Consider the following 19985-nt stretch of genomic DNA (forward strand, 5'->3'; position numbering starts at 1 on the left):
ACAGCTAGTGTCTGGGGAGCACCCGGGTCCATTTGTGGGCCAGTGGTGTGGTCATGGGCCTGCAAGAAGGGCGGGGCGCTTGTGCGGTCGCTTCACATTCAGGGGAGTGGTGGCAATCTCTGGGGGAGGAAGATGGCACCAGGAACCTGCTGACCCGGATATCCGGGAGGGGGTGTCGCCCATTGCTTCCGGGCCTAATCCTGATTCAAGAGGATGAAGTCATGCGAGCAGCGGGAGCAGTTACACCCTGAACAGCAGCAACATGAGCAGCTTGGTCAGAAGCCCATGCAGCCCTGCGAAAAAACCCCTTGAGAATGTGGGAAGTAGCCATGAAAGTGAACAGTTAGGTAGTTTTTCTATCCCGAAGGAGCTTATGGCAGTGGAGCTAGCTCTAAGAAAGCTCCTAATATCCCTACAGGGTCATCATGTCAGGATCTTCTCCGACAATCAGGTGCAGTGGCCTATATCAACCACCAGGGGGGAACTCGGTCCAGACCCCTAATGGAAGTGGCAGAGCGGCTATTCCAAGTAGCAGAGGAACATTTTCTGTCACTGATGGCTCTGTACATAAGAAGAGACAACATCAGAGCACACTTTTTAAGCCGCAGCCTACTCAGACAAGGAGAATGGACACTGAAATGCTCCATCTTCGACCAGATTGTGCGGATGTAGGGTCACCCAGACATAGACCTCTTTGCCACCAGGAAGAACAGAAAAGTGAGGCAGTTCTGTTCTCTCAACCCCGTAGAAAAACCACTGGTGGTAGATGCCTTCTTAATAAGGTGGGACTTAAACTTGGGGTATACCTTTCCCCATTTAGCCCTTTTACCTCTAGTGGTGAGAAAGATCAGGGAAGACAGGGCAAGAATTATCGAGATTGTCCCCTTTTGGCCCAGAAGGGCATGGTTTTCGTGGCTAAGGACCATGTCAGTCACCGAGCCATGTGTACTACAGGAGCTCCCAGATCTCCTCTCCCAGAGGCTGGTCTTCCATCCACGAGTGGCGGGGCCTCACCTGACAGCGTGGAATTTAAGAGGTCCTTACTGAGGGATAAGGGATTTTCTCCCAATTTGATAGCCACTCTCCTAAAGAGTAGGGAGATGGTCCCGATCAAGATCTATGCCAGAACCTGGAAGAAGTTTTTAGCTACCTCAGATTTTAGACTCAGGGAGAGTGCAGGTCCTGGAATTCCTTCAGAAAGGACTGGAGACTGGTTTTTCCACAAGTACCGTTAAGGTCCAGGTATCAGCCCTGGTGGCCTTGTTTAGCTGTGATATTGTTGGTAATTATTGGGTTGCTAGGTTTATTAAAGTGTCAATTAGATCTGGACCCATTTTTAAGGTGAGGATTAGGCCGTGGGACCTGAACTTGATTCTCACAGCTATGACAGATCCCCCGTTTGAACTCGTTGAGTCAGCCCCTATAAAGGTGCTCTCCTATAAAGGCTCTCAGCCTGGAGGGTGAGCGATATCCACGCTCTTTCTAGGCTCCCTCCATATACTCGCAGTAGCTCATTCATCAGTGGTTCTCAGCCTCGACGGTCACAGCACCATCCAGGTTGAAAATTATTTATCCCCCAGACATGGATTACGTCATGGGACAGAACGACAGACAGGTGAGGGATATTGTTGTTTTTTATTTTTGTTTTATTACAGGAGACGAGGGATTCAATGGAATTAGGCATTAGGTGAGTATGACTATGTTTGTTATTTTTAAATAAAATTGGTGAAGTATGTTTTGTTTTATTTCTAATAAAGGGCTTTATTCTTGCTGTGTCTTTATTTACCATGTAACTATAGGGTTAGTAATGGATAGGTGTCTTATACACTCCTCTCCATTATTAAGCTGTGGCCTTGATGTCACCTGACAATATAAAGGTGACATCAACCCCACAAATATGAACCCCACTTGCCACCGCTACAGGGCAAGTGGGAAGAGTCCTGCAAGTCGCCAGAATTGGTGCATCTAATAGATGTTCCTTTTCTGGGCGGCAGCGGGCTGCTATTTTTAGGTTTGGTGGGGGGTCAATATCCATGGCCCCTTACCGGCCTAAGAATACCAGCCCCCAGCTGTCAGCTTTAACAAGGCTGGATCTGAAAAATGTATTTCTGGTTATAGAAAATGCAGTGGAACCCACGCCTTTTTTTTTATTTTATTTTATTGATTTATAGCACAGGTGGTGGTTGAGGAATACTCCCATCAGCCACTCCTGCTGGAGTAATAATCCCATCAGCTGCCGCCGCCTGCTGTCATTGTTACCACTTGAATATAACGCTCACTATTCTCCCTTGCTCACGCTGATCGCCGGCAGAGCTGGGGAGAATCTTGAGAGCCGTCTTCAGCACCCAACAACGGGGAACAGCGCTTACTGTACTGCTGTTTCCCAGGCACCCGTGCATGTGGTACTCATGCAGCAAACGGGCAGCAGACGCTTGCCACACGTGTGCCAAAAGTATTACACGCATGGACACTGACATCTCTGGTACCGTTTTTCCCGGTAGCAGTAATATCAGGTTGTGTGAAACTGGCCTAATACGGTAAGCTGACTTTTTTGTCTATCTTAAAGCTATGTAGAGTTTGTAGTGTGTATCCATAGGTATACATGACCCTGCATCGGAGATGGTGCCATAAAGAAATAGAATCTGTTTTAAAAAGACCATTTGTAATGTGCCTTCATTTTTAAAGGGAGTCTTTTACCAGTTATTCACTATGAGGGAAGTATAAAGTAGGGGCATAGACCCAGATTCTAACACTTGGTCACTTACTAGGCTTCTTACTGTAGTTTTCACAAAACTCACTACAGCTCTGCTAGTCTTCTCGGTGATGAACGCTGTATAACCTCACCCCTGCCATTGAGTCGTAGCTTCCTGCTTATCAGTGGTAATGGGCGGGGATAGCCAGACTCATAATTATGGAGCGATGTAGAAATACTTGGCACTCATATAGGTGTATTCAAGAGCTTATTTATTGAATGAAGGAATTCCAGAAAATTAAGAGACGTTTTGGTCTATACCGGACCTTCATCAGTCACTGGATAGAGGAGATCTGTGTGCTGTGTGAGAGTCTGCAGTGTCCACTGCTAATACAGGAAGCGCTTCCACACAGATCTCCTCTATCCAGTGACTGATGAAGGTCCGGTATTGACCGAAACGTCTCTTAATTTTCTGGAATTTCTTCATTCAATAAATAAATTCTTGAATACACCTATATGAGTGCCAAGTATTTCTACATAGCAGATTACTGATTTGGTTATCCTACTTGTTCACCACCAGAATTCCAGAAGTGTCGTGTTTTCCTAATTACTTTATGATTATAGAGGACTACCATAGCAGGAGTTTAACACTGAGAAGACTAGCAGAACTGCAACAACAAAAAAACTATTTGTCAAAACTACAGCGAGTAGCCCAGTAAGGCTACTTTCACACTAACGTCGGATTCGGCTAGGGTTTGATGCGCTGCACAACGGGTGCAGCGGATGCATTTCTCCGGCGCATCCGCTGCCCCATTGTGAGGTGCGGGGAGGTGGGGGAGGAGTTCCGGCCGCGCATGCGCGGTCGGTAAAAGCGGTCCGTCGGCAGCAAAAAACGTTACATTTAACGTTTTTTGCTCCCGGCGGTCCGCCACAACACGGCGCAACCGTCGCACGACGGTTGCGACATGTGTCAATACGTCGCAATGCGTCGGTAATGTTACTCTATGGGGCAAAAACGCATCCTGCAAACAACTTTGCAGGATGCGTTTTTTCCCCTAAACGACGCATTGCGACATATTGAAAACAACGCAAGTGTGAAAGTAGCCTAAGTGACCAAAATGAAATTGACAAACGTATTGTAGCAATAGAATAATAAGAAAAAAAAAGTGACATGCTGGTTTTGCCTTGGAATTTGTTGCAGAATTTCTGCAAATGTCACGTTCATTATGAGGGTTGTAAAATTGCACTTACTGAGTGTATTGAGGGACACTCATTTGGCAGTGGATTAACGTAGTCAGGCACGGGTTTTCACTTTAACAGTCCATGTGGTTTATTATGGAGTCATAAGCCACAGAAATATGAACAACAAGCAAACAGTCTTTACATCTATCTTCACATCATAGTATACGGCTTTGAAACGCGGTCACTAAACACGTCGAACCTCTGTGTCCAGTTATCATGGGTGACCGCACGCCATACAGTTCATTAATGTCCATACAGCACAACAGGCACCAACATACGACATTACGGTTGCAGTCTCTAATCATACTGGACCTTACTCTGTCCAGTTACCATGGGCGACTGCATGGTTCCCCATACGCTGGGTTACCTTCCAGGAGCTCCTGCTCCACACGCTGACTCCTGTCAGTACTCTCTCTCTCAGGGAAGCTGCCGAACTGGGAGCACCGTCCCGGGCAATGCCTTGCTCACCAGGCCACCTGATAGTCCAGATCCTCAGACGGGCTGTAGCTTCCCCAAACGCAGTGCCATCACGGACTCTGCACACGCGTCCTCTCTGTGCGCTATTCAGGACCATCCAACACACAGGCCCCCAGGTCCAAGGCCTCCCCCATGTTCTCTTCAGGAATCTAGTCCTACTCCCAGGACCTCCCAACACAGAGGCTCTCCAGTACCTGGCACACAAACCACTCGGGTCCATCCATTTTTCCCCATGGTCACATTATATACTTGTAGCCACTCCCATAGGTGGGAGGTGGCTAGGTCAACCATTACAACTACAGATATGCCTCCATGCATATCCTGAGGAGCAAACTGCAGTGCCCCCTAGGTGTAACAGGGGTCACTGCATCACAGGGAATTATCACAAACAATAATTAGTTCCTGAAAATGTATGTAAATTAAAAATGTGCATAAATGGGCAGAAAGTGTCCACGGCGAGTAGACAAGATTTGTTGTCTGTTGCTGTTATGTTACTGCATTATGTCACAGATCTGTGCGGGAAATATGCAATGTCTGCAATTGCCTTGGCTTTAAAGGGGCTCTTTAGGGAACATTGATATCCTATGTAATTCATATTGTAAAGCCTAAAGGGACAGCACAAGATAGAAGGAGTGAAGGAACTTCTAGACCATAATCCAATATGCACCAAATTGTGATACCTTGTCGATCGGCGGGGACCCGCACCGATCGGCAGAATGGGGTCTTTTTATCCCTGTTAGAATAGAGCGGCAGTGTGCATGCTTGACGGCTGCTCCATTCATTCCCTGAAGGGTGGACGAACATTGCGTCCCACGTTTTGCTGCAGCCCTATAGAGAATAAATGGAGCCGTGCTCGGTTGATCAACAAATATAGGTAATAACGTGTTTTCACTGGACATCCCCTCTAAATGAAATCTGTCACCAGGTTTTTGCCTTTTTTATTCTTAAAGCAGCATATTGTAGGTACAAAGACACTGATTCCAAGAATGTGTCACTTGCTTAGCAGCTTGTTGTAGTTTTAATACAATCAGTGTTTTATCAACAGGAGATTATCACTGCAGGACTAAGTCTCTTGTGCAGGCCAACTAGGCTAATCTGTGTAACCCCGCCCCTACCATTGATTGGCAGCTTGCTTACAGTGTACACAGGAAGCTGCCAATCACTGGTGTGGGCAGGATTATACACCGCTCAGCATTCTCTGCTCTGCTACATCTGCAGCAGAAAGGATTGTATCAAAAATGCATCAAGCAGCCCAGTAAGTGACACATCACTGGAATCTGGTCCTGTGCCCCTACATCATGCTGTTCTCAGATTCCATAGGAAAAAAAAACTTCTGACAGATTCCCTTTAATAATGATAATAAATAATTCTCAGGTTTTGTAAAAAAAAAGTCATCAGTGACCAATCACTAAATCAAGGAAGTTACGTAAAGCCCTTCAGAGAGCTACAGAAAGCATAGGGCCACAGCATGCAGCCGAGAGCGTCTGCCCCTTGGTTTTAGTGATTAGCGGAGATCTCCGCAACCAGACCTCTGCCTATCAAAGGGTCTGACATGTCGAAAATTCTATCAAGTAGAAATCCCCGCAGTTCCTGGGGTGTTTCTGCTCCGACTGCTGAGGGAGCTCTGCTAATAGTAATTTTATTAGGGAAGGACTAGTAACGTCGCTCCCTAATATGCTCATTAATGCCGCTCCAGTGATGGCGATTTTAACCTATATTCGTGGCAGACTATCAGCTGCACACAGATGCTCATGCTTATAAATGGAGAAGTGCTTTGAAGTGGCATATAAGCCGCGGGAGCACTGGAGCAGCTATAAACGCTGGCTTGCGGCATCTGGGGAGAGTCAAAACTCGTATGTAAAAGGATATTTTTTTTTTGTATGCAGAGCTCCAAATTATGATAGCTTTCCCCATCCTGCGGAGCTATCTGATCATTTTGACTATTCATTGTTCAGCTGAATATAAAGTATTGAAGTTCCTTTACATGCCAGGTTATATCAGCGACGACACTTGTAAAACAGTACTATAACCCTCAACCTTGTGACCAAAAAATATACTACGCATACCAAATACTATGCCAGGTATAGATCCCATACCGGCATCCCATCACATGCATCTAAGAGTGACCCTAGGAATACATTTAGTGCATATTTATGGTATGGAGTTTGCAGAATATCTGTAACCTTTTTTATTTTGTGTTTTAGATTCATTCATATACTCAAGGTTGCCACATTGACAAAACCACTGGTCACTTGTCTCTCATGGAAGTAGAGCTTATTAGACATCCTAATAGCTGTGATAAGGTAAGATTCTGACTAACAATGTAGAAGGGAAACTGCCAGCAGGTTTTTGCTATGTAACCTGACAGCAGTTTGCTGCAGTTTCAGTACAATCAAGGTTTTATAACTAGGAGATTATCACTGCAGGACTCACTTGCACAGCAGTCAGGTTAATCTGTGTAACCCTGCCTCCATCACAATGCACAGTGTAATCAGGAAGCTGCCAATCAGGAGTGTGGGCGGGGTCATACGCAGCTCAGCATTTTGAGCACTGCAGAGAAAACAGGGATGCCATCAAGACTGAAGCAAGCCGCACAGTAAGTGACATGTCGCTGGAATCAAGGTATCTGCGGCTACATCATGCAGCTCGCAGATTCCATAGCATACAGCGCCTTGCGAAAGTATTCGGCCCCCTGGAACTTTTCAACTTTTTCCCACATATTATGCTTCAAACATAAAGATACCAAATGTAAATTTTTGGTGAAGAATCAGCAACAAGTGGAACACAATTGTGAAGTTGAACGAAATTTATTGGTTATTTTACATTTTTGTGGAAATTTAAAAACTGAAAAGTGGGGCGTACAATATTATTCGGCCCCTTTACTTAATACTTTGTTGCGCACCTTTTACTGCGATTACAGCTGCAAGTCGCTTGGGGTATGTCTCTATCAGTTTTGTACATCGAGAGACTGAAATTCTTGCCAATTCTTCCTTGGCAAACAGCTCGAGCTCAGTGAGGTTTGATGGAGATCGTTTGTGAACAGCAGTTTTCAGCTCTTTCCACAGATTCTCGATTGGATTGAGGTCTGGACTTTGACTTGTCCATTCTAACACCTGGATACGTTTATTTGTGAACCATTCCATTGTAGATTTTGCTTTATGTTTGGGATCATTGTCTTTTTGGAAGACAAATCTCCGTCCCAGTCTCAGGTCTTTTGCAGCCTCCAACAGGTTTTCTTCAAGAATGGTCCTGTATTTGGCTCCATCCATCTTTCCATCAATTTTAACCATCTTCCCTGTCCCTGCTGAAGAAAAGCAGGCCCAAACCATGATGCTGCCACCACCATGTTTGACAGTGAGGATGGTGTGTTCAGGGTGATGAGCTGTGTTGCCTTAACGCCAAACATATCGTTTGGCATTGTTGCCAAAAAGTTCGATTTTAATTTCATATGACCAGAGAACCTTCTTCCACATATCTGGTGTGTCTCCCAGGTGGCTTGTTGCAAACTTTAAACGACACTTTTTATGGATATCTTTGAGAAATGGCTTTCTTCTTCTCACTCTTCCATAAAGGCCAGATTTGTGCAGTGTACGACTGATTGTTGTCCTATGGACAGACTGTCCAACCTCAGCTGTAGATCTCTGCAGTTCATCCAGAGTGATCATGGGCCTCTTGGCTGCATCTCTGATCAGTCTTCTCCTTGTTTGAGATGAAAGTGTAGAGGGACGGCCGGGTCTTAGTAGATTTGCAGTGGTATGATACTCCTTCCATTTCAATATGATCGCTTGCACAGTGCTCCTTGGGATGTTTAAAGTTTTGGAAATCATTTTGTATCCAAATCCGGCTTTAAACTTCTCCACAACAGTATCACGGACCTGCCTGTTGTGTTCCTTGGTCTTCATGATGTTCTCTGTGCTTCAAACAGAACCGTTAGACTATCACAGAGCAGGGGCATTTATACTGAGACTTGATTACACACAGGTGGATTATATTTATCATCATTAGGCATTTAGGACAACATTGGATCATTCAGAGATCCACAATGAACTTCTGGAGTGAGTTTGCTGCAATGAAAGTAAAGGGGCCGAATAATATTGTACGCCCCACTTTTCAGTTTTTGAATTTCCACAAAAATGTAAAATAACCAATAAATTTCGTTCAACTTCACAATTGTGCTCCACTTGTTGATTCTTCACCAAAAAATTCACATTTGGTATCTTTATATTTGAAGCATGATATGTGGGAAAAGGTTGAAAAGTTCCAGGGAGCCAAATACTTTCGTAAGGCACTGTAAAACCGGCTAAAATTTTCCCTTTAATGACCAACCAAGCCAATACAAAAAATGATTATGTAAGGGAGGAGACATAATGGATTTCTAAGTGTTGCCAGGAGCAAAAAGAAACATTAGGAGAATACGTAACCCTGCATTGCCCCTCTCTAATGGGACAGAAATAAAAGGCTGTGTTTCTAATGCATGCCCCAGGACTCTTCTCATACATAGTCTTATGCCACCTACTTTCTGAAGAACAATCGATCTTCTGTCCATTATTACCCTCGAAAAAAAAGGCTGTGCTAATGGTGCGGAAAAATCCGCATGAAAACCGCTGCAGAACAAAAGAAGTAGCATGCTACTTCTTTTGTGCGGAAGTGCAGCGTTTCTGACCCCTTCCATTATAGAAATCCGCAGTGCTAAAAAAACACAGAAAATCCGCACAAAATCCGCCTAAAAAATGCACATAATCTGCATAAAATCCACGGCAAACCCGCACCTGCGTTTTCATCCAGGTGATGCGGATTTTGTGCGGAAAATTCTGCACCCCAATCCGCAACGTGTGCACATATCCTTAGGCAGTCTTTTTGTCTTTGCACTTTCCTTTTTTTTCTATCTTTTTTCCAAGAGCCGTAACTTTTTTTTTTTTTGTATCAGCATAGCCATACGAGGGCTTGTCTTTTAGGGAAATAGTGAAAGGAAAAAAAGGAGCAATTCCAACATGGATTCTATGTTTACAATGTTCATAGTGTGACAAAAAAAGAAAAAAAAAATGGTGACATGATCTTACAGGTCAGCACGACTACGACGATCTCACACTTGTATAGATTACCTTTTTTTTCTTTTTTTTATGGCAATTTAAAAAAAAAATGTAATTAAAATTTGGTCTATGTTGCCATTTTTGAGACGTACCGTAGCTTAATATTTTTTTTCCGCCGATGGAGCTGTGTCAGGGCTTGTTTTTTTTGGTGGTCGAGCCGAGGTTTTTATTGATATCATTTTTAGAGTTTCCATCACTTGTTACTGCATTTTATTCTATGAAAAAAACTGCAATTCTGCCATTTTTGTTTAATGTCTTGATCAGACTTTTATTGATGTGGCAATACCAAATGTGTTCCTTTTTTTTCTTTATTTTGAAGGGGTATAAATGGGGAAATTGTAATATTTTAAAAAAATTATATACACTGCTCAAAAAAAATAAAGGGAACACTTAAACAACAGAATATAACTCCCAAGTAAATCAGCCTTCTGTGAAATCAATCTATCCACTTAGGAAGTAACACTGTTTGACAATCAATTTCACATGCTGTTGTGAAAATGGAATAGACATCAGATGGAAATTATTGGCAATTATCAAGACACACTGAATAAAGGAGTGGTTCTGCAGGTGGGGACCACAGAAAATATCTCAGTACCAATGCTTTATGGCTGATGTTTTGGTCACTTTTGAATGTTGGTTGTGCTTTCACACTCGTGGTAGCATGAGACGGACTCTACAACCCACACAAGTGGCTCAGGTAGTGCAGCTCATCCAGGATGGCATATCAATGCGAGCTGTGGCAAGAAAGTATGCTGTATCTGTCAGCGTAGTGTCCAGAGGCTGAGGCGCTACCAGGAGACAGGCCAGTACACCAGGAGACGTGGAGGGGGCCGTAGGAAGTGCAACAACCCAGCAGCAGGACTGCTACCTCAGCCTTTGTGCAAGGAGGAACAGGAGGAACACTGCCAGAGCCCTGCAAAATGACCTCCACAAATGTGAACGTTTCTGCACAAACAGTTAGAAACCGACTCCATGAGGATGGTCTGAGTGCCCGACGTCCACAGATGGGGGTTGTGCTCACAGCCCAACACCAGGATTTGCCACTGTCGCCCTGTGCTCTTCACAGATGAAAGCAGGTTCACACTGAGCACATGTGACAGAGTCTGGAGACGCCGTGGAGAGCCATCTGCTGCCTGCAACATCCTTCAGCATGCCCTGTTTGGCAGTGGGTCAGTAATAGTGTGGGATGGCATTTCTTTGGGGGGCCGCACAGCCCTCCATGTGCTCGCCAGAGGCAGCCTGACTGCCATTAGATACCGAGATGAGATCCTCAGCCCCCTTGTGAGCCCATATGCTGGTGCGGTTGGCCCTGGGTTCCTCCTAATGCCAGACCTCATGTGGTTGGAGTGTGTCAGCAGTTCCTGCAAGATGAAGGCATTGAAGCTATGGACTGGCCCGCCGTTCCCCAGACCTGAATTCGATTGAACACATCTGGGACATCATGTCTTGCTCTATCCACCAACATCACATTGCACCACAGACTGTCCAGGAGTTGGTAGATGCTATAGTCCAGGTCTGGAAGGAGATCCCTCAGGAGATCATCCACTGCCTCATCAGGAGCTTGCCCAGGCGTTGTAGGGAGATCATACAGGCATGTGGAGGCCACACACAATACTGTGCATCAATTCCTTGTCTTGAGGCATTTCAACTGAAGTTGGATCAGCCTGTTACTTCATTTTCCTCTTTGATTTCGAGCATAATTCCAACTCCAGTCCTCCATGGGATATTAGTTGTGATTTACATTGATAATTTTTAGGTTTTATTGTTCTCAACACATACCACTATGTAATGACTAAACATTTACAACTCAGATATTTCATTCAGTGATATCTAAGATGTAGGATTTTAGTGTTCCTTCTATTTTTTTGAGCAGTGTGTATGTATGTATGTATGTGTGTGTATATGTATGTATGTATATATATATATATATATATAAAGAAAAAAAGAAAAAAGAAAAAAAAAACAACCAGCACTCCCAATGTGAACACATGCAAGCTGCAAGCTGTATCATATAGATATAAAGAAACACAGCAGCACATGTATATGAATCTAGGCCATGTGAAAACACAGACAAATATTCGATATGGATCATACTACTCAAAAATATTTTTTCATAAAAAATTTTTTCAAAAAAATTTTTTTCATAAAACTTACAGTTATAGATAAAATGAAGATTCTTAGCGCATAAATTGGCCAATTCATGTGTGCCCATCAACCGCGGCAAGGTGATCTCCCTCTGATGGGTCCTACTCTACTGTACATGCCACTCTTGGGCCACCAGCCTACAACTTAGGACAAACATGTCACTCTGGGCTAAACCTACAATTTATGGGCAAGTAGAGATTGTATTGATTACCGCCACCTGCAAGGGTCTAAGGGTCACTTCCGTCTGTCTGTCTGTCCTTCTGTCACGGTTATTCATTCGCTGATTGGTCTCGGCAGCTGCCTGTCATGGCTGCCGCGACCAATCAGCGACGGCCACAGTCCGATTAGTCCCTCCCCTACTCCCCTGCACTCACTGCCCGGCGCTCGCTCCGTAATCCCCTCCACTCACAGCTCACACAGGGTTAATGGCAGCGGTAACGGCCCGCGGTGTAACGCACTCCGTTACCGCTGCTATTAACCCTGTGTGTCCCCAACCATTTACTATTGATGCTGCCTATGCAGCATCAATAGTAAAAATATGTCATGTTAAAAAAAAAAACTGCTATACTCACCATCCGCCGCCTTTCCCGCTCCTCGGGATGCTCCCGGGATCGCTCCATTGCAAGCGGTCATGTGACCGCGACGTAATCATAGGTCCTGGTCATACCAGCCCTGGGACGGTGGGAACGGAAACTTGCAATGGAGCGGTCCCGGGAGCGTCCTGAGGAGCGGGAAAGGCGGCGGATGGTGAGTATAGCAGGACTTCAACGGGCCTTCTGAAGGTGAGTATATGTTTTTTTTTTTTGTTTTTTTTTTATAGTCTCTATACTACGTGGCTCTGTGCTGTATACTCCGTCGCTGTGCAATATACTATGTGGCTGGGCAATATACTACGTGCCTCGGCAATATACTACGTGACTGGGCAATATACTATGTGGCTGGACAATATACTCCGTCGCTGGGCAATATACTACGTGGCTGGGCAATATACTATGTGACTGGGCAATATACTACATCGCTGGGCAATATACTACGTGGGCTGTGCAATATACTACGTGGCTGTGCAATATACTACGTGGCTGGGCAATATACTACGTGGCTGTGCAATATACTACGTGGCTGGGCAATATACTACGTGGTTGGGTAATATACTACGTGACTGGGCAATATACTACGTCGCTGGGCAATATACTACGTGGACATGCATATTCTAGAATACCCGATGCATTAGAATCGGGCCACCATCTAGTGTGTGTGTGTGTGTATATACTATATATATATGTTTTTTCATGACTGAAAATTGGTAAATTCACTCTGAAGGCATCAAAACTATGAATTAACACATGTGGAATTATATACTTAACAAAAAAGTGTGAAACAACTGAAAATATGTCTTATATTCTAGGCTCTTCATTGTAGCCACCTTTTGCTTTGATAACTGCTTTGCACACTCTTGGCATTCTCTTGATGAGCTTCAAGAGGTAGTCACCGGGAATGGTCTTCCAACAATATTGAAGGAGTTCCCAGAGATGCTTAGCACTTGTTGGCCCGTTTGCCTTCACTCTGCGGTCCAGCTCACCCCAAACCATCAGGTCATCTGGCGTAGCACCCCATCACTCTCCTTCTTGGTCAAATAGCCCTTACACAGCCTGGAGGTGTGTTTGGGGTCATTGTCCTGTTGAAAAATAAATGATGGTCCAACTAAACGCCAACTGAATGGAATAGCATGCCGCTGCAAGATGCTGTGGTAGCCATGCTGGTTCAGTATGCCTTCAATTTTGAATAAATCCCCAACAGTGTCACGACCAAAGCACCCCCACACCATCACACCTCCTCCTACAAGCTTCACGGTGGGAACCAGGCATGTAGAGTCCATCCGTTCACTGTTTCTGCGTCGCACAAAGACACGGTGGTTGGATCCAAATTTGGACTCATCAGACCAAAGCACAGATTTCCACTGGTCTATTGTCCATTCCTTGTGTTCTTTAGCCCAAACAAGTCTCTTCTGCTTGTTGCCTGTCCTTAGCAGTTGTTTCCTAGCAGCTATTTTACCATGAAGGTCTGCTGCACAAAGTCTCCTCTTAACAGTTGTTGTAGAGATGTGTCTGCTGCTAGAACTCTGTGTGGCATTGACCTGGTCTCTAATCTGAGCTGCTGTTAACCTGCGATTTCTGAGGCTGGTGACTCAGATAAACTTATCCTCAGAAGCAGAGGTGACTCTTGGTCTTCCTTTCCTGGGGCGGTCCTCATGTGAGCCAGGTTCTTTATAGCACTTGATGATTTTTGCCACTGCGCTTGGGGACACTTTCAAAGTTTTCCCAATTTTTTGGACTGACTGACCTTCATTTCTTAAAAGTAATGATGGCCACTCATTTTTCTTTACTTAGCTGCTTTTTTCTTGCCATAATATAAATTCTAACAGTTTATTCAGTAGGACCATCAGCTGTGTATCCACCAGACTTCTGCTCAACACAACTGATGGTCCCAACCCCATTTATAAGGCAAGAAATCCCACTTATTAAACATGACAGGGCACACCTGTGAAGTGAAAACCATTCCCGGTGACTACCTCTTGAAGCTCATCAAGAGAATGCCAAGAGTGTGCAAAGCAGTCATCAAAGCAAAAGGTGTCTACTTTGAAGAACTTAGAATATAAGACATATTTTCACTTGTTTCACACTTTTTTGCTAAGTATATAATTCCACATGTGTTAATTCATAGTTTTGATGCCTTCAGTGTGAATTTACAATTTTCATAGTCATGAAAATATGGAAAAATCTTTAAATGAGAAAGTGTGTCCAAACTTTTGGTCTGTACTGTATATATATATATATATATATATATATATATATATATATATATATATATATATATATATATATATATATATATATATAATTTGATTTAAGTTATTTTTCTACATACTGCAGTATTTCAGTATATAGTCAAAATGGCATGAAAAGCTTGGAAGGGGAACCAATGCGAGCTGGTGCATGTGCACACCAGCAGTTGCATTATTTAAATACTGCAGTGATTGACAGCAACATCAGCTATCAGAACTAACTCCAGTCACTGCTGTATTAGGGGGATGCCGACTGTGTAACGCTAAGTTCACACTAGCGTTCGGGGGCTTTGCGGGGGGCTGAGTACGTCCTCCGCTAAGCCCCGCTTACTTCCGCCTACTTCTGCATGCCTCCCTTAGTACCTATCTTTAACATTGGGTACATAGGACATGCGGATGTATGCGGATGCGTTGTTTTGACGCGCCCGACGACCGCAAACCTTGTGACCACTAACAATCACCAAAATCTGCTCTGCCACTTTACTCCTGATAGTTTTGCCCAGCTTCCTCAGGAGTTATGGGTGGCCCATTACAGATAGTGGCCACCAATGCTTCTGGAAAAAGCCATAACACAGTGGCACAAACTCTCCAATGCCATTGCCACTTCCTTCATTCTAGCTATCGGTAAAAAGTCAACACAGTTGAGCCCTCGCCAATCAGGCAATATTATTTATATCAGATACCAAATGACACTCGTGTTGCAATTTCATCTTAAAATATACAGTAATCCGATGTAGGAAAGACAAGACCTTCATTATGTTAAAGAAACACTCCCAGGGTTTTAATTTCTATAGCTGCACCCTCACCCGATTGTCTGACACACTCTGCACGTCTTATACTCTGTGTAGTGTAGTTCTTTCCCTGTTCAGGCTCCTGTTCTCTCTTCCTGTCCTCTTCAACCTTGGTTACTAGCCCTCTCTGTTATACTCTGTAAGTTCCATGATGCATCTGTAGAGCATCACATGACCCTGTGATCATCCTTTATTATATTCAGGAAGATTGAACTGTGATCTGCTACATTATAACTGTGTGACCGGCACTGTGCAATCATGATCATTATCTGTGATAGATGTTTCTATTTTACCCCTGTGGAGATCTTCAGTGGTACAGTACATGCAATTGCATCATATAACACATCTTAATGACTGTCATAATGACCCACTTCACCGAACATAAAGCCTCGTAATTCCTATAGAGTCCTAGTGTGATCACATTAACTAACTGGGGAAAAGTATCTTGTATATGAAAATTACATATACTAGCTGAATTATATGTAATAGAGGATTATTGGAAGGATGAATGAAAAAAAGCAAAAGAAATCCCACTGGAGTGTTACTTTAACCCCTTAGTCACCAGACCTGAGAAGGCTTTAATGACTGGCCTATTATTTTTTTGTTTTTTGCTTCTCCTCTTTGCAGCAATAATCTTTTTATTTTTTCATTGATGTACTTGTATGAGGCTATGTTTTATGTGGGCCAAATTGTATGATTGTGGAAACACGGGGTTCAGTTGTTGCTCTAGTCCACTGGTTCGAGACCGCATGGACCAGGGATCATCCCATTTTACCCCAGCTCTCCTTTTACCGTGGGCATAATACTACTCAGACAAAACAGGGTGCGAGTAAAACAGTGTGGCACTAATTTATTGAAATACCAACAAACAATAACATATAGAACAGACCCAGGAAATACCCAAGAAGGTGCAAATTATAATCTCGCCCTTCCGCTGACTCACTGGGATTAGAGCCTCTTCCAGGGCATACTACCCCCACTAGTAGCACCCTGCTTTTGGCGGGCACCCACAAAGAGTTGGTAACAGCGAACTTAGGAAGCAAATCGAGAGCATTGAGGTATGTGGCCAAGTGACTTGATCGTCCCAACCTGGATTCTTCAAGACGTCTCTGAGGGTTCAGCGATGGAACAGATGTGTGCTCTTCCAGCTGGGGCCGTGGTCCCCTAACCTGACATCCTGTAGAGTCACCTGGAACATAGGCAAAGTCTCTTTATATTGTTCACAACTGTCCTTCAAGCCATGATTCACCTGTGGGTCAAAGGGAAGGGGTGATGAGGTTAACCCACATTGTTTATTTATAGTTTATTGTTCAATGTTTGCAAGTCAACAAATTGCATGGCCTGGTATAATGTGTAATCAAAATATTCGCAAACATCATTGTTCAGTGACCTTGCGTCCCGGTTTTGCAAAGATAACAGTATTATAAACTTTAGGAACTGATGTAAGAGGTAAGTAACAACCATTCATCAATTTACAAATATCCATTCAGCCTACATGAAGAATCAATAATTCAGACAATAGTCTATGATTCTGAGTCTATGGAATTTACGTCTGGTGTTTCGGGGTAAGTCAACCCCCTGCTGTGTCAGTGACAGAGCTGATATAAGTTTATTTGGACCTAGCAGCTCTGCTTTGGCGTCAAAGACCTAGAAGTCGTGTGATCACCAGGTTCAGCAGGGATAAGTCACCTTTTTTCTGCATAGCACTCACTGATCGCTATGAAGCCAACAAAAGAAAAGACAGAAGTTGTAATGAACTGCTTCTGCCTTCTCTCCAGGGTTTCCGGCTGTGTCTGAAAGTCAGGTACCTGACCTGCTCCTCCTAAATGTAGGCACTTGTTTTTATCTGGTTAAGTAAGCTGTTAATAAAGTGTCTGGTAACAAGGGTATGAACTGTTTCTTATGGTAACCAGCAGAACTGTGAATTCAGCATTGGACTATGTAGGCTGTAGCTTAGTATCACTGTAAGAGAAGTAAAGTAATGCACTGTATCAGATAAGTAAACCAAAGGTAATTACAGCGCTTGTCCAATGTTATGATATTTTTGCAAGCCATTTAGAATGTTCTAAAATAACATAAGGAGTAATAATCACCTTAAAGAGAATGTTATCAGAAAATCACCTATGGTTTAAATCAGGTTTTTGTGTTAAATTTATTTTTTACACATTTTCAACAATGTTTTATTTCCACATCACACCGTAAAGTTTATTACATTAAAAAACTTGCAATTTTCACACCAGCCACTGGGGCTTTTTTAGACTTTAACTTCCTGTTGCGTCTAGAAATACATATGTATATTAGCCACAATTGAAGCATACCTCCCAACCGTCCCGGATCCAGCGGGACTGTCCTGATTTTGACAGTCAGCCCCGTGATCCCGGGCAGGACATTAATTGTCCCGCACTGGTTGGGAGGTATGTGATATCAGTCACCCGGTCAGCTGAGAGCTCCCTGAGTCCCTGCACAGGCTGCACCCACAGAGCAGCACACCACGTAATGGCTGCTCTGTGCGAACAGGACCTGTGATGAGGTCACAGGATGGGAGGAATCAGGGATCACATGATAGATCGGGAGGACCTCCGTGTACAGGACTCTGCTGGTTGCCATGGCGCCAGAGGAGGGTAAGTGTATGTGTGAGGCCAGGAGGTGTTTACAGTGTGGATGTAGCAGAGCCATGTGTGTACGAGGTGTATGGATCGGAGCAGCGTGTGAAAGGTGTATAAAGCGGAGTCGTGTGTAAGAGGTGTACGGAGCCGTGTGTACGGAGCGGAGCCATGTGCATGAGGTGTACGGAGCGCAGCTGTGTGTGTACGAGGTGTACGGAGCGGAGCAGCATGTGAAAAGTGTACGGAGCGGAGTCGTGTGTAAGAGGTGTACGGAGCCATGTGTACGAGGTGTACGGAGCACAGCCGCGTGTGTACGAGGTGTACGGAGCGGAGCCATGTGTGTAAGAGGTGTGCGGATCAGAGCAGAGTGTGAAAGGTGTATGGAGCAGAGTCGTGTGTGTACGAGGTGTACGGAGCGGAGCCACAAGTGTACGAGGTGTACAGAGCAGAGCCACATGTGTACGAGGTGTGCGGAGCAGAGCCATGCGTGTACAAGGTATACGGAGCGGAGCAGCGTGTGCAATGTGTATAGAGCAGAGCCGTGTGTGTACGAGGTGTATGGAGAGGAGCCATATGTGTATGAGGTGTACGCAGCGGAGCCGTGTGTGTGCAAGGTATACAGAGCGGAGCAGCGTGTGCAATGTGTATGGAGCGGAGCGGTGTGTGTACGAGGTGTACGGAGTAGTGCCGTGTGTACGAGATGTATGGAGAGGAGCCGTGTGCAGTCATTATACAATATGGAGCATCATGTGCGGTCATTATACAGTATGGACCATGATGTGCGGTCATTATACAGTATGGAGCATCATGTGCGGCCAATATACCGTATGGAGCATCATGTGCGGCCAATATACCGTATGGAGCATCATGTGCGGCCAATATACAGTATGGAGCATCATGTGCGGCCAATATACAGTATGGAGCATCATGTGTGGCCAATATACAGTATGGAGCATCATGTGTGGCCAATATACAATATGGAGCATCATGTGCGGCCATTATACAGTATGGAGCATCATGTGCGGCCATTATACAGTATGGAGCATCATGTGTGGCCATTATACAGTATGGAGCATCATGTGTGGCCATTATACAGTATGGAGCATCATGTGCGGCCATTATACAGTATGGAGCATCATGTGCAGTCATTATACAGTATTGAGCATTATCTGTGGCCATTATACAGTATTGAGCATCATCTGTGGCCATTATACAGTATGGAGCATCATGTGTGGCCATTATACAGTATGGAGCATCATGTGTGGCCATTATACAGTATGGAGCATCATGTGCGGCTATTATACAGTATGGAGCATCATGTGCGGCCATTATACAGTATGGAGCATCATGTGCAGTCATTATACAGTATTGAGCATCATCTGTGGCCATTATACAGTATTGAGCATCATCTGTGGCCATTATACAGTATGGAGCATCATCTGTGGCCATTATACAGTATGGAGCACTGTGTGGCCATATTTTTTAGTTTATAATTATTCTTTATGAACAGTGTGATCAGCAGTGCTAAATGGGTATGGTTGGGACGTGGATATGGGTGTGACTAGTGAATGGGTGTGGTCAGAGGCGCGTCGCAAACTTTGTCCCTCTTTCCCAGCTTCAAAAGTTGGGAGGTATGATTGAAGTGTAACAAGCGTGTGCAGAGGTGATTGTAAAAGGTGTGCGCAGGGTCAGCTGTGGTATCACCTATTGTGATTGATGGATCTTGTGTTATCAGCTGCGTATAGAGGTATTACCTGTCACTGTAACCCTGCCTATGGTGATAGAGTCTGATGAAAACTAATCATGAAAGAGCAGGAATTATGAGTCTAAAATAGCCCCATTGACAAGTGTGAGAATGACTGGATTCTAATTTTCGCGCTCCATATAATTTTTTCTTGTTATATTGTTTTAAGTGTTGGACTAACACGTGTGATTACTGATCCTATAAATAAACTATCTCCCTTCTTTAGTTACTGCACGAGATGGCGTCTGAGATCTCCTACTTGGAGGCTTATATTGAGTGGAAGCACGTAGAATCCGTGTACTGGCAATGGATGGTAAGGAATCAGACCGCAATTCAGCTTTTTTCAGATGGCACAA

General features: G+C 44.2%; 1 protein-coding gene across 2 annotated transcripts in view; it reads left to right on the forward strand.

The window, feature by feature from the left end:
• TEDC1 (tubulin epsilon and delta complex 1) overlaps positions 1-19985 on the forward strand; it is a 95134-nt gene that overhangs the window by 43622 nt on the left and 31527 nt on the right. The window contains exons 5-6 of one of the 2 annotated variants that reach the window (XM_069729067.1): positions 6616-6714; positions 19856-19942. In XM_069729067.1, the coding sequence (XP_069585168.1) occupies positions 6616-6714; positions 19856-19942 (186 nt within the window). The remainder of the gene's footprint in view (positions 1-6615; positions 6715-19855; positions 19943-19985) is intronic. The other variant, XM_069729076.1, reaches the window with a different exon arrangement.

Source organism: Ranitomeya imitator, chromosome 1, assembly GCF_032444005.1.
Source record: "Ranitomeya imitator isolate aRanImi1 chromosome 1, aRanImi1.pri, whole genome shotgun sequence".
Lineage (NCBI taxonomy): Eukaryota > Metazoa > Chordata > Amphibia > Anura > Dendrobatidae > Ranitomeya > Ranitomeya imitator.